This window comes from Protopterus annectens, chromosome 15.part0, assembly GCF_019279795.1.
Source record: "Protopterus annectens isolate FY-2018-M chromosome 15.part0, PAN1.0, whole genome shotgun sequence".
Taxonomy (NCBI): domain Eukaryota; kingdom Metazoa; phylum Chordata; order Ceratodontiformes; family Protopteridae; genus Protopterus; species Protopterus annectens.
In genome coordinates, this window is record NC_056749.1 from 302,168,650 (window position 1) to 302,183,715 (window position 15,066).

Genomic DNA, 15,066 nt, shown 5'->3' on the forward strand with positions numbered 1-15,066 from the left:
CCGAAGCCTGTAACTTCCCCCATGGTGTTGACAACTACTGAACCTACGAAAGTCACTTTGGTACCTATGTCCCTCTTGGCACCAACAATAGTTTTCCCATTTAAACCGGTCACTTGCCCCCAGCAAAACAAATCATTGCGCAGCTGACCGCGGTGCTGAAGGCTGAATCAATACCCAGGACTAGGTACTCTCCATCTGTTGAACCCTTCTTTGGTCAGCAATTCAGTCCCTTTACTGAACGTCCAGAATCACCCTCGGGGATATCTCTCCATTCTGCCAGGAACCTTTCAGAGCTTGATGTAATCAGATTAGTGGATCAGCTCTTGACAACCAGAGGTCTCCCTGCCCCATCTAGGACCTCTCTCACATTTGGAGCTGAGGTTTACTCTCCAAGGACTCCCACTTACCTTCCTCCTTCAACCTCTCCACAGGTTTTGGTGCCCTCTACTTCGATGCTGCCTGTGCTGACTACTTCGGTTCCGATGGTGGACCTTACCTTGATCCTGGAACCAACTGTGTTGTGGCCGACCCACCAGCGGGACCGTGACTTGGCTGCTGACTCCAGGATCCCTAGTTCGGCTCCAATTTCTTTTCATGACACCGTCTATGATTCCTGGTGCTTTGGCAATTCTGAGTCCTCTAGTGGCTCCTTCCCTGGCGATGGGCTCATCAGAGCGGGATGTGACCCCAGTTCCGAGGTTGTCTTTCTCTGTTCTGGGCTCTCATCCCTCTTTGATGCCTATATTATATAATCAAACTTTTAAAAGTTCAAACGTCATATGGTCAACACCATATGATCAAACTTTTAAAAGTTCGAAAATGTAATAAAAAAAATAAATCAAAGAAAGAAACTACCTGAACGGTTTAAGCAGAAAGGCAAGCCCCCTCTGCACCCCCCACACCCTTCGCTGTATAAATATACCAACTCCGAGATCGCACTACAGTGCAGAAAAGGGAAATCTTCTCATTCTGCACTGCACAGAGATCTTCGTTGAAACGTTCAAACTTTTAAAAGTTCGATCATATGGTGTCGACCATATGAAGTTCGAACTTTTAAAAGTTCGACAACGTGATATAGACCCCCTCTTCGGGTTGGCCTGCTTTCCAGATTATGGAGAGAGCTCTCACCTCAGCAGGCTTGCAGTTGGTACCATCTGCCTTGGGAGTATCACATCTATGTATCCCCTGGCTCACAGCTGTCACAATCTGCTACATCAGCAGCAAGACACCCTGCTGTAGGGTACCCTTTCTTTGAAGTCTTCCTGAGACCTACCCCCTGAGGAGCCACCCCGTAAGAGATTGTGCAAGAGGGGAGCACATTCTCTGGAAGATTGGTCACTGAGGATACAGATTACGATGAAGGGGAAGGGTCCCCATGGTCACCCCCTGAAGATGTCTCCTTCAGAGACATCCTGGAAATCTTAAAACAGAGGGGTGATTGTAAGTCCACAAACCCTCCAAGGAATCTGTTTTCTTGCAGGCTTTACTTGCGATGTGACCCCACCTGCCAATGAATTGGTCAGACTCATTATGCAGCATACATGGAGGGCTCCTGACACTATAGAGACGATTCCCCGGAGACGGGGAAAAATTCTGCCGCCCCCCCCGAAGATCAGCCCCACTGGTCTAAAAGGTTTAGCAGTAGATGCTATGGTGGTGGCGGCTGCCACAAAGAAGGAACTCACCGAGGAGAGTCCTGCTGTCCATCCTGCAGACAGAGAGTCTCGGATGATGGACAGATTCAGGATGTGGGTCAACGACCTTTGCCATACGGTCATTGAATTTTTTGGCACATTTCACACGACTTCAAAGGGACCTGAAAACTGAGCTTTCAGGGACCTTGGCAGGAGCAGTGTCTGACAAGGTACGTGATAAGGTTGCCTCCCAGCTTGCCACCCTAGAATCGATCTCCATCTCCTCCATGCGGCTTATTACACATACAGCTGAAGGGATGGCCAGGGCAGCGGGTACAGGTGTTGCCATTAGGCGTCACACCTGGATGTGCTTATGTGACTTTCAAGTCTTCCTTTGTCAAAGCTTCTGTTGACGCTACATCGTTTGGCCCAAAAGTCAGACACACATTAGCCAGGTTTGGGAAGGATGGAAAGACCCTTTCTGCTGTGAGCATGCGTTTTTCCACTCCTCAACGACTTTACCCCAGGAATCAGAGGAGTGGAAAGATGTGGTTCAGAAAGTCCCAAGGGCCTTTTTGGGACACTCGTGGTGAGTATTCTCCCTGGGGCAGAGGGTGGAACTCATCAGGAAGACACCCCTTCCGTGGCAGAAGAGGCCCGCGTAATCAGGGTTCCAGCAATTCTTTTTCTTGACAACTCTACCAGTGCTCCTGAGCAGTGGCCCGATTGCTTATCTCTGTAGGCAGTCGGGGGAAGATTCTCTCTGCACCATTTAGCCTGGCAAACAAAATCAGATTCCTGGATGCAGACCATAATTACCAGGAAGTTGCCATATCCCCTTCACTCTGTCCAAGACCACAAAGGTGAATCCCTAATGTTCCACCCAGTCAGATGGGATACAGCAGTACTAGAAATTCAAAAGCTGCTTCAAAAAAGGCATCCAGACAGTCCCACCAGACCAAATAAGAACCGGATTCTACTCAAAATTCTTTTTAGTGCCAAAAAAAACAGGTGACTGGCAGACCTTAGTGTTCTGAACAAGTTTGTTCAACAAACAAAATTCCAGATAGTCACGGGTCACAGTTCAGTCCGTCTTTCCTTTTCTGAAGAAACACGATTGGATTTGCTCTGTAGATCTTCAGGATGTGTATTACCACATAAAGATGGACAAGTGCTCCAGAAGATACCTCCTCTTCTGGCTGGGAGCCAGTCATTACCAATTTCGAGCACTGCCCTTTGGACTCGCCATAGCCCCCAGGTTGTTCACCAAATGCATGGCAGTGGTAGCAGGTCACTTAAGGCTACAGGGATTCTGTGTGTTTCCATATTTAGATGACTGGCTCCTCACTGCCCCCACCAGGCATGCACTACTTTCCACCTTGGACTTCTTTCTAAGGCTTGCAGAGTTCTTGGGTATGTCAGTAAACAGGGAAAAGTCAATACTAGCCCCCACACAAGACATAGAATTAATTGGAGCAACACTAAATACAAGATCCTGCATGGCCGCTGTGCCTCTCCACAGACTGAGCAGGTTGAGGTCTCTACTTCAAGGGAAATTACCTTCTCATGTATTCTTACAACTTCTTGGGTCCATGGCAGCAACAATCACCCTAGTTGCTCTGGCAAGGTACCACATGAGGCTGCTTCAATGGCTCCTGGTGTCACAGTGGTCCCTGTTAACACACCCAATGTCCCAGCCAATCTGCATAACCAAACAATGCAAGCAGGATTTATATTGGTGGATGAAGCCAGAAGAGGAATTATGGAGCCGTCCCTTTACACCCTCTCAGCTCAAGGCCGTAGTGACCACCGATGCATCCCTGATGGAGTTGGGGGGGAGCATTTTCAGGAAAAGGCAGTCCAAGGCATTTGGTTCCCTCAAGAGGCCAATTTGCATATCAATGTTGTACAACTGAGGGCAGTGCTCTTAGTGTTGCAAGCATTTCAATCTGCCCTCCCTTCGAGGACAATTGCTCTTCAGTCAAACAACATGCCAGTGGTCTGTTACATCAACAAATGGGGAGAACCAAATCCTACCCTTTATGTTGGGAAGTCCTAATAGTTTGGCAATGGGCGAGTGCGCCCAACCACTTTCTGATAACAATGCACATTCCAGGGAATTATTTCGTGTTTGCAGACAAACTGAGCAGATGCATACTCCTGCCTCATGGGTGGTCTCAGTCCCAATATAGCGACGAAGATCTTTCGTCAGTGTGGTCAGCCTTGCTGTGATCTGTTTGCATCTCCCATAAACCACAAATGCAGCAGCTACTTTGCCCTAATCCCCTCCCTTGGGGGAGTCCCCGAGAGATGCTGTCTTCCATGTTTGCCCCCGGGGCTACTTTATGCCTTCCCACCAATCCACCTAATTCCCTAATTTTTGAAGAAAGCTCAATGGTTGAGAAGCAGAGTGATCCTCTTTGCTCCTTTTTGGCCCCGTCAAGTCTGGTTCCCCTTTCTTTGTCCTCACCCAGTTGACCGCCTGTGGACTCTGGATCCAACTCCAGAATTGTTGTCTCACTCACAGGAACTGGTCCATCCCAATCTACAGAGCCTCAAACTGACGGCTTGGTTCCTTCACTTCCAGTAATTGCCAGGTGGAATATTTTATCTTCCCCAGTACAAAAGATACTTCTGGCTTCTCATAAACCATTCACAAGGAAATTTTCCCTTTGTAAATGGAACAGATTTGTGTTTTGGTCTCAGGAAAAAGGAACTGGCCCCTTTTCAGCCTCGATTGATAAGGTATTAGAATATTTATCAACCTTATTCCAATCGGAAGCCTCTGCTTCTACTCTTAGAGTTCATTTAGCTTCTATTAAAATTTTCATAATGGTTTCAATGATCTTTGTCTCATCGCCTTTACAAAACCTTTCTAAAGGGCGTACTACATTTGAAACCACCTTTTAGGGAGCCCATCGAGCCTTGGAATTTAATGTTAATCTTACAAAGTTTGGTCCATCAGCCCTTTGAGCCAGCAGTCGCCTGTGATATCCGATATATATCTTGGAAAAACTATTCCTGATAGCCATCACGCCAGCCAGAAGAATACTAGAATTGCAGGATTTGTGTGTGAAACACCCATATATAATTTTTCAGAAACAGAGAGTATCACTTAGAACTAACCCCTGTTTTCTGTCTAAAGTAGTATCAGACTCCAATATTAATCAGTCTGTAGATCTACCAGTTTTCTTCCCAAACTTTTCAAACTAGCGGGAATGTTGTTTGCATTTGTTGGATGTACATATGGGTAAAATGAAATAATTTAGGAAATCAGACCAACTGCTCTTATCCTTTTCAGGTATTCGACTGGGTAAACCAGTTTCCAAAGTGACTCTATCAAAATGGTTGAGAGATTGCATCACCTTTATTTATGATCAAAATAAGCTAAACTTCTCAACATAAGTCAGGGTTTATTCTACCAAATCAATTTCCACTTCAGTAGCCTTTCACCCTAGAGCCTGTTTAGATGACATTTGTGCAGCGGCAACGTGAGCTATCCACCATACTTAGACTCATTACAAACTGGGTATCTTCTCCAGGGGAAGAGCATTCTTTGGCTATATGGTGCTCAGAAATATCCTTCCTTAGGGCCTCCTGGGGCATAAGCAGCTAGGGACTCTGTCCCAACAGTCAAGAATGAATGAAGATTAACAACATCAGATAAAGTAGTTCTGTTCTTACTATAAAGTTCCATCTGTGTTGTCGATCTTCATTCATTCTTGACATCCAACCGTCTTGCCCCCTCCAAAGACTAGTCCTGGGCTTCTAGTAGGGCAGTTGCTCAGACAAAGCTTCCACATTTTTATATTCACCGGCCAAAACTCGATCTGAGGGGAAGGGAAGAGAGGCACCATGGGTAGCCTTACCTTGAAAGTTTCTGGCTGGCGCGAGCTTGATATAATGGCCCAACAGTCAAGAATGAGTAAAGATTGACTGCACAGATGGAACTTTATGGTAAGAACATAACTTTTTTCCTCTTTTCCTGAAAAGATTCTGAATCTGAACACAAAGTTGCAGGGATGGAAACAGTTTATTTTCTTCAGATTTCTGATTCAGACATGGAGAACAGGTCAATTTCTGATACTCCCTGGGGGGGGGGGGGGATTTCTGAGACCATTGTTAGAATGTGCCAGTGTTTTTAGTGGGAGAACACTGAGGTTTGTCAGTCGCTCAAAAAGTACTATACAGGTTGTTACAGAAGGAATTTCCAGAACCTAAACACATTCCTCCTGTTCTGTCTACTTTAGAGGATGTGTTACTGCCTGCAGTTTTCCTGATAGTCAGCCACCTGCCCTTAAAAAGGCAGTTAGACTGTATAAAGTTCCTCAGTCTTTTTTAAATATTTATACACTATTCCAAACCTGACCCAGCAGCTATAGCTTTAGTTGATCCCACTGTTGCTAAGGACTTAAGTCAGTTCCAGTCCTATTTTTCCTGTTAAGAATGGGAAAATTATTAATACGTATGGGAGAACAGGTGTATACTTTTGCAACTTTCATCTTCAGAATTTTAAATTGTCAGGTTGATATGTTCAAGTTTGTTATGACAAATTGTGAAAATACGAGGAATATTTTTTCTGCAGTTATATCTTGTGAGTAAAAAAATCTGCTTTAAATAACTTAGTTTCTTCTATTGCACAGGTCACTACTTGTTGTTTACTGTGTGTGTATGACTCTGTTAATACTTCTTCGAGGACTATGGCCACTACTACTGTTTTGAAGAGGTTTGCATGGCATCATTCTCAGAACCTCCAAGATGCTGATAATAATGAGACTCTAATTTTCTGTTGGATAGAGATTGTGTTTCGCCCCTCTACTGCCAAGGTGATCAAACAGTGTGATGAAAGGAGCAAGGTGGCCCAGGAATCTCTTTAATATTTTCAGCCGTCCTTTTCCAGATTTTTAAAGGGATTTTATATTTCCTCATCCAGTTTTATCAAAAAGAGAGAGTTAAGTCTTAACAAAATATAGCTAAATAGACATTTAAGAAGAAATGACAAGGAGGTTCCAAAAAGAAGTCATGAACGTCCCAAAACCAAGGACAGCCCAACAAGTCTGAACGATTATTCAAGAGGCCTTGTGCCACTCTCCCATCCTGGCCCCTTTTTTCTTCCAGAAAGTCTGAATCTCCATTTTTTTACTTTGTCAACAGATAATTTCAGATGATTTGGTTCTGAAATAATTCATCAAGGTTACAGATAACAGTGGGAGGAAATTCCTCTTTTGTAGGGGGTCATTCCTCATCCTATAGATCAGACTCTCTTGTTTCCACCAGCTCCTCATCACTTGCTGTCTCAAAGAGTGATAGAACCAGTTCCTCCTTATGTGGGAAGGGTTTTTATTCAAGGATGTTCCTAGTCCCAAATAAAGAAAATTCTTGGAAACCAGCTCTGGATCTTCTTTCGTTAACCTGTTTGTGATAGTGCCCAAATTGATAATTATAACTTCACAACCTGTTACCTCTTCTTCATCTTCCAAATTTCCTGGTAACACTAGACTTAAAATATGCTTATCCACATCTCTGTGTACATTTGGACTTCAGACATTTCTTACGATTTTGTGTGTCTGGATCCATTCCATTATCAGTTCTCTGGCTTCCCCTTTGGGTAATCCTCTGCACCAAGAATGTTCACAAAGTGTCTAGCTCCAGTTATATATATCTCATTGTAGGCTACAGTGTATCCACATTTTTCCATATTTAGATGACTTGTTTATATTTGATTCTTTTTCGGGGTGTCAGGAATCTCTGTCTTAGGTGAGAGATCTCTCGCACAAACTGAGATTCTAAGAGAACATTCAAAAGGCTTTCTTAACTCCACATAGGATTGTCTTCCTGGGATGTCAGCTAGATACCCTTAGTTCAAAGAGATTTTGTTGCACAGAAAAAAAAGATCTTTATTTATTTCTAAGATTTTCCAGTTAGATTTCAGTCACTTTGTAGGAATACCTCAGGATTTCAGGGCTCATGGCATCTGAGATTCTCATGATACCCCTGGCAAGACTTCACACGAAAAAGCTACAGTGGTATCTGAAATATCTGTGGTCCCAGCATCAACTCCCTTTATCTTTTCAAATCCCAGTGCTGGGTTTTGTCAGAAGAGAAATCTTATGGTGGAGACAACAGATATCCTTAAGTCAGGGTTTATCCTCCTCCTTCCCCACTGCAAAGGTATCAGTCATCACAGATCCCTCAGGATTTGCTTGGGGATCAGTTTCAGGAAGAATAGAAGTGTAGGTGGTGTGGGTCACCAAGGACAGATGCACGGAAATGCATATCAAGGAGATGTTTGCCCTGATCAAGGCACTCAACTCCCTGAAACATCTTTGGTATCAGGAACCTCTTCAAGTGGTTACAGAGACAGTACCACAGGCATGCAGTACATCAACAAGCAAGCGGGAAGCAGGTCAGACCCCCTTTGCAGATTGGCTGTTAGCTTGGGATATAGTTCCACAGCACAAACTCACTGTACAGGCATCCTACATTCCTTCAGAGGAAAATTGTTGCAGACAAGCTGAGCAGGACCAGGGTAGACCCTCACAAATGGAAACTAGATCAGGGGTCATCCAAAATTTGATCCACCTATGGGGAGTTCCTAAAGTAGACCTTTTTGCCTCCACTATGAACAATCAACTGACAAGATTCTGTTCAAGTACTCTGTACAAGAATGCATGGAAGACAGATGCCTTTTCTTTTTTTTTTTTTTTTTTTGACAAGAATGTTCCTGTATGCTTTTCCATCTTTTCCACTAATATCCAGTGTACTTCTGGAGATTCAGATGTAATCCTTCAAGGTCACCTGTAGTGGCTCCCTTCTGGTCCAGGCAGACATGGTACTACCTTCTTTTGGAAATAGCCAGGAGCAATTATCACAAGCTTTGTCATAGACTGAGTTGACTCAGACAAGAACAGGGGATTTGATACACAACACCCCCCCATATCAATCAAATTCAATTGACTGCCTGGATGATTGGGTTTAATTCCTTTTAGGCACCTGTTTACTGGAGATGTGCAGTAGGCAGTAATGGAGGCAAGAAAGCCTGCTACTAGAAGATCATATATTAGCAAATGGAAAACGCTTTCTAGTTGGTGCCAACAGCATAACCAGCACCCATTCAGGGTTAGTTTTTCTCTGGTTCTACAATATTTCTGTGAGCTACTGTCCTATGACTTTTTTCTTATTCTTCCAAGATTCTTTTATCAGCCTTTTCAGCATGTCTGCCAATGGATCCTTCTCTTTTAATGCAGTCTTGTGTCAAAATGTTCTTGAAAGGAGTTTTGCATATGAGGCTTCCAAGAAAACCGATGGTCCCTCCTTGGGATCCTATTTTTGGATTAGGGAAGCTAACACTTGCTGCATTTGAACCAACTAATCTGGTTGACGTGAAGTTCTTAACATGGAAAACATTTTTACTGATTGCTCTGACCTCTGCAAGAAGGGTTTCTGAGTCCAAACTCGTATGGTGATTCAACCCCAAGTCATTTTACACATGGACAGAGTTTCTTTGAGAACTAATCCTTCTTTTCTATCTAAAGTGGGGTGCAAGTTTACTTTAATCCGTACAGTCCATCTCCCCTTTTTCTTTCCTGAACCTAAAAATGAAGGAGAAAGGATACTCCATACCTTGGCTGTCCACAGACATCTCAGGTACTGTCTTGACAGAACTAAATGTTTCAGATCTTTGGATCAATTGGTCATTTTTTGTGAAGATAAGAAAGGACAACCTGTGTCAAAACAGACCATTTCCAAATGGTTATCTAAGACTCCAAATAGTTATCCAAGACTATTGCCTTGCGCTAACATCACCATAACAAAACTAAGCTAGGCAGGGCCAAAGCCCACTATACCAGGGCCTTGGCTTCATCTATGGCTTTTGGAATAGATTGGATTCTAGAAGTTGCAACTTGGTTCTCTGTACATACTTCTACAGAGAACTATAAGCTTGATTCCTTCTCTAGGTCCAGATCAAGGGGTCCTGGTCTATTCTCCTTCCACCTCCCCAATGTAGTTAGAAACTTAGCTAAAGTAATCTACCCATATAGCTAAGGCTACAGCAGCATTGATCAATATGATGAGTGTAGTGCAGTTGTGTAAGTTTTGTTTTTTTTTTTCTAGGTGGACATTTATTTTGTCCTTTCAAGGCATTGACAGAATTGTTAGGCCAGTGTGTGGACATTTATTTTATCCTTTGAAGGCTCAGCCTCTTTCTGCTGGTAGGAAAGCTTTTTCCCCCAAACTTGTCTTTTAGTCGGCTAGGCTCGAGCTGATTGACAGTTTTGGCATGTAGAAGGTTTCCTGAAGTTTTGGAAGCTGACCTGCTGTTTTATCCTTGGCAGGAAGTAACCTATATAGCCAAGGCTAATGCAGCACTGATCTTTTGAATATCTATTGCTCTGGTAAGTTCAATTTACACAAGTGTACTTTTTTTAGTTAGTGAAGTGGGGTCTGAATTCCAAGCGTGTATCACCTCTATGAGAATTAGGTAAGCTTTAATATTGTAAGTTAACTGTGTGTTCTACTGGCCTTATAAAGTTTTGTGATTAAGGGGAAGAATGTATCTTTTAATTTTTATTTATTTATTTTTTTAGTAATAAATTTGTGAGCAGTTCAGCTTTGTAGTTGGAAACATTTGATTGCTGTATAGGAGACCAGTCTAGTGTGGTCATGAAGGTTTTAAGTTTATTGATACTAGATTATGATTTAGCTCTGAAACAAGTTAATTTGGTGGTGGGAGGATTTTGTGGCATAGGAGTTGAATGTAAAAGCTGAGGGAGCAATGGTCACTGCAAATGTGTGGGTCAGCTGTGACAGGTGGTAGTAAAAATGGGTTGTTTGCTAAGACAGTGCTGTGGCATTAATCCATGACTGTTGCACAGGTGACCCACATTTCATTAGTGGCTGGGGTGTCTATAGGAGCTGGCCAGAGAGGGTGTGAGCAAGCAGCTGCTACTGGCTCACTCCTGTTGGGGGTGGGGTGGGGAGATGTAGGCAAGCTACTGGAAGACCTCGAGCTTTGCATATGGCTGTACCGGAGCCGATGGATCGGCTCCGAACCATCAGTCAAGAATGAACGGCGAGATTGAACAACTTCACATCATTCTTCTTCTTCTTCTTTCGGCTTTTCCCGATTAGGGGTTGCCACAGCGGAACAATGGTCCGCATAACGATTGGCAGTGGAGTTTTATGGTGTTGAGTTGCCAGCCCAGTGCCCAACCTTCCACAGAAGGCACACACACACATTCATGCCTAGGGCCAATTTAGAGTTAAAACATTAAAGTGGTAAAATATAACATTTGAAAAAAAAATGTTTAAAAGATACAAAAACCTGACCTATAGAAAAATGTCTAAAATGGTAGTTAAAAAAATTGTAGTCTGAAATACCATGATTAAAAAGGTTACAACTTGGCTGCCCTCAATTTTAAAACTGGTACTATTGAGGTATGTCCATTAATGCCTGGATTGGTATCTGTGTTTAACCTGAACTGCCAAAAATAGCTCCTTGTATTCAAGTTCTGTTTCCCAATTACTGCCCCTAAAATCTATTCCTACCATGTCCACATTACCAAATTTGAAAACAGTACAATTAATACATTTTAATGTGCGTTTGTATAAGCTAATGTTAGTGTTTAAGTCTTTGATATCATATCTGTGCTCATAAATACATTTATTCAGCTTTCTCTCTGCCTTACCAATGTAGAATGCTGCACAGGATGAACTCTTTACTGTATACACAACCCGTTGTGTTAGAGAGTTCCCATTTTTAGATACAGTACTCTCATTATTGATACCAGCAAACAGTTTATTTCCTACTAAGATGTCCTTACAGTGACTGCACCTACCACATTTATTTGCACCTTTGCTCTCAGTTGGATAGTTGACTGTTCCAATCCTGTTCTTCTCTAAATAGCTCTTTATATTTTTTACCAGTCTTGTAAACAAAATGTGGTTCATCCTAAAAACGGGCAGCAAATTGGGGTTGGTACCAAACGCATTCCAATTTCTCCTGACAGTGTGTTTCACATCTTTAACATTGTTAGAATAGTTCAGAACCAGGGCTTTGTTGAAATTAACATTCATAGGTTCATACTAGGCTATCTGCCCTAAGGCATTTATAAGCCTAGCCCAAAGTTTTGTGGCTTACGCCACCCCTTATGTTAAAAAATACTGTGCCCATTAGTTTGTTTTGCCTCTGTCCAGCAGTGACACAGAGATGATTCCCGGGGTAAACCTACGATCTCCCATCCACCGGTCAAGATTTCTCTTGAACAGAGCCAGCGAGGTGCTCTGCCTCATATGGACCGGGATTTTATTCCACAGCATAGGGAGTCTCTGGGTGACAAATCTATCCCTCCAGCATGTCCTATTTATATCCGTGCTAAGGTTTAAGTCGCTTGCTCTAGTGGATCTGGTAGATTTGGATTTTTTGAGGTGGAGCATGTCCATTAATTCCGGGTTGGACATGGCCTTGTATGTCAGGCACAGGTCACCTCTGAGCAGACGGTATGCGACTGAATAGAGCTGGAGTTTCTTCAGTCTGGCAGCATATGACAGATTTTGGAGTCCCTTTATCCTTTTGGTGAGGAACATTTGGGGTCTCTCCAATTGCTGCAGGTGTCGGGTGAGATACATCCCGAATGGGGCATTGTACTCTATCATTGGTTTGATAAGTGAAGAGTACAGGGGAACAATGACCTCACATGATCTGGATGCGAATCCCTTCATGATCAGGTGGGTGATGTAGAAGGTCTTTCTAACCACTTTAGCAATGTGAGTGTCAAAAGAAAGGCCACTGTCAACCTGGGTCCCCAGGTCCCTGATAACCTCTTCTGTGCTTAGTGGATTGCCACCTATATGGTAGCTTGGGGTTACCTTGTTTTTCCCGAAGGGTATGACTATACATTTTTTGGCATTTAACTTCAGGCCATGGCTCTGGCACCAGCTATCAGTTTCCGTGAGACCCCTCTGAAGGATATCTGTGTCCGATGTACTTTACACTATGGCGCCCAGTTTGCAGTCATCTGCAAACTTTGTCAGCCATAGTCCTCCTATGTTTGCCTGTACTTCTGAGAAGTAGATGCCGAACAACAGGGGGCCAAGGACTGAGCCCTGTGGGACACCACTTGTGACCGGCTTGGAGTCTGACATGGCGCCAACAACTCTAACCCTGTGGGTTCTGTCCTTTAGCCAGTTTGCAACCCATCTTGTGACATATGGGTTTACATTTAAGCTGGTAAGTTTCTCTATAATACCCGAGTGGGGTATTGTGTCGAAAGCTTTTGCAAGGTCAAGGTAGGCTGTATGGACTGCCTTTCCCTCATCAATGGCCTTGGTGACTGTTTCGAAGAAGTCAACCAAGTTCAAAAGGCATGATCTGCCCTTGACAAAGCCAAACTGGGTCGGGTCCAGTGTCTGCAAGTCCCCTATCTCTTTGTTTATGAGTTCCATTATGATCCTCTCCATAGCTTTGCAGACCAGGCTTGTTAAGCTTATGGGGCGGTAATTACCAGGGTCCGTAGAGGCACCACCTTTGTGTGTTAACCCCCTTACCATCAAGACCAATCCCCAAAAGTGTCTTGTATTGTAAACTCCATTCTTTAAAAAACTCAACTTTAAGCTGGCAACAATGGTTTTACGATAACCTCTAATGTAAAACGTACTGCATAACTCATCCATTTCTGGCAAAAGTATTTCCTTGCTGAAGGTCATTCTCTCTTCTCTAATTAACTGAGCTTTAATGATACCTTTCTGAAAAGAGAATGGGTGGCAACTATTAAAATGCAAATAAGTGTTACTGAAGGTGGGAACATTCTTTTCAAATTTGACTTCATGCTTGGCGGCGGGGGGGGGGGGGGGGTTATACAGCACACCTTGCTCAGTTGTTTAAAATTACTCTACTTGTGAGCTTGAGTTTTGCAGTGCAGTTGAAGTGGAGTAAAAGTATGTAATACACTGATGTTGCCCAGATTTCTGTGTTTTGTCCATTACTAAATCATTTTTATGACAAGAAGTTGTTTTTTAGATATGACCAGCTTTATTTGATTGAGGTTATATTTTCTTTGCATCATTGTTAGCTAAATGTTTCTCTTTCTGTGTTTTAGTTCAAGTTGCATATCTAGATGGAAAAGGAAACCTGGAACCTCAGGGATCAGGTAAGATTTGATGAGAGATGGGTTTGTAAGCTCTTATTTCCTTTCTTTCACCTGTACGTGTAGCCTTTTTTTCTTTTAAAGTAACTTCTGATAAGTTTTAGGTTACATGGAATCCTGTAATACAAGGTAATGTTGAGGATATTTTGGGCAAGAATGGTTACAGGAAACAATGATGTGGGTGTGTCCCAGGAGGCAAGAGGTAAAGCACTCCGGGATGGTGACAGAAAGACCTTAGTGGGACAGGAAATGCTGAGGCAAGATCTTATGAAGCATGCTGTTAAACGCTGGAGAGAGATCAGGGAATACTGGAGAAGGGTCCATGTATACATCAGGTCATTTTGAAGAGGGCAGTCTCAGTACTTTTCTTGGCATTAGAAAATGGACTGAGAATTAGGGAGGCCATATGAGGAAAGAAAACGCACAAGCAGAACTTCAGCAACTTATCAATAAAATGAACACTAGAGAATGAAGCCTTATGTCTTCTGGTCATGCATGTCCAAGTAAGACTTTTAGGGATAGGTCTAACAATGGTCTTTTTTTTTTAAATCATGTCTAAAGGTGCAAAATTATCTTTTGTTTTTGTATTAAAAAAGTGTTTGTATGCATCATTATGCATGTAAAAATATTTTGTACAAAACAAAAGGTTGATGTTCTTAGTGTTTCACTGTTGCAGTCATCACACTTGGGTTATCCTGCCAGTGGTAGCCCTCAGTCGGCCCATATACCAGAGGCTTAGTATTTCTGCGTCAGTTGCTGTCGTTTCAGTACTGACGTCAGATCATCAGTGGTATAAAAATAGGCAGCCAACGCCATTACATTAGGTTTTCTTACTGAGGAGCCCGAAGCAGAAGCAGTGCCTGTCGGCCGCAACCTAAGTTTTCATTTCCGAAATTGAAGTTGAAGTCCTCTAAATTTAAGTACCCCATTAGGGATCCTTTTTTCTTGCTTTATCCGATGTCTGAAAAAGTTAACAGTTGTCTCGCCTGTGGAAAGCAAATATCACACCGAGATTTCCATTCTTACCGAGTCACCTGTTTAGGCCCAGACCACAATGTACCTCGCTGCTGTTTTTGTGCTTTGATCAACATCCAAACTAATATCGTCGGGCCCTTTTTGTAGCTAAATACTTTCATTCTCGATCTCCGTATTCCAAAATGACTTCGGTAAGCCATCTGACTACCGATCTTCCGAAAAAACTTAAGGATAAAGACAGAGACAGACCTCACAGGTCCAAAACTGCCAACGCTTCCGTTAAGCTAGTTGCCAGTTCACCGATACTCAGG

General features: G+C 43.0%; 1 protein-coding gene across 2 annotated transcripts in view; it reads left to right on the top strand.

Annotated features, from left to right (window-relative positions):
- The window catches only part of TAF6L (TATA-box binding protein associated factor 6 like), a gene marked incomplete in the record, with an annotated part of 985,055 nt that overhangs the window by 206,968 nt on the left and 763,021 nt on the right, over window positions 1-15,066 (top strand). For both annotated transcript variants that reach the window (XM_044057070.1, XM_044057071.1), the window contains 1 exon segment: window positions 13,733-13,783. In XM_044057070.1, the coding sequence (XP_043913005.1) occupies window positions 13,733-13,783 (51 nt within the window).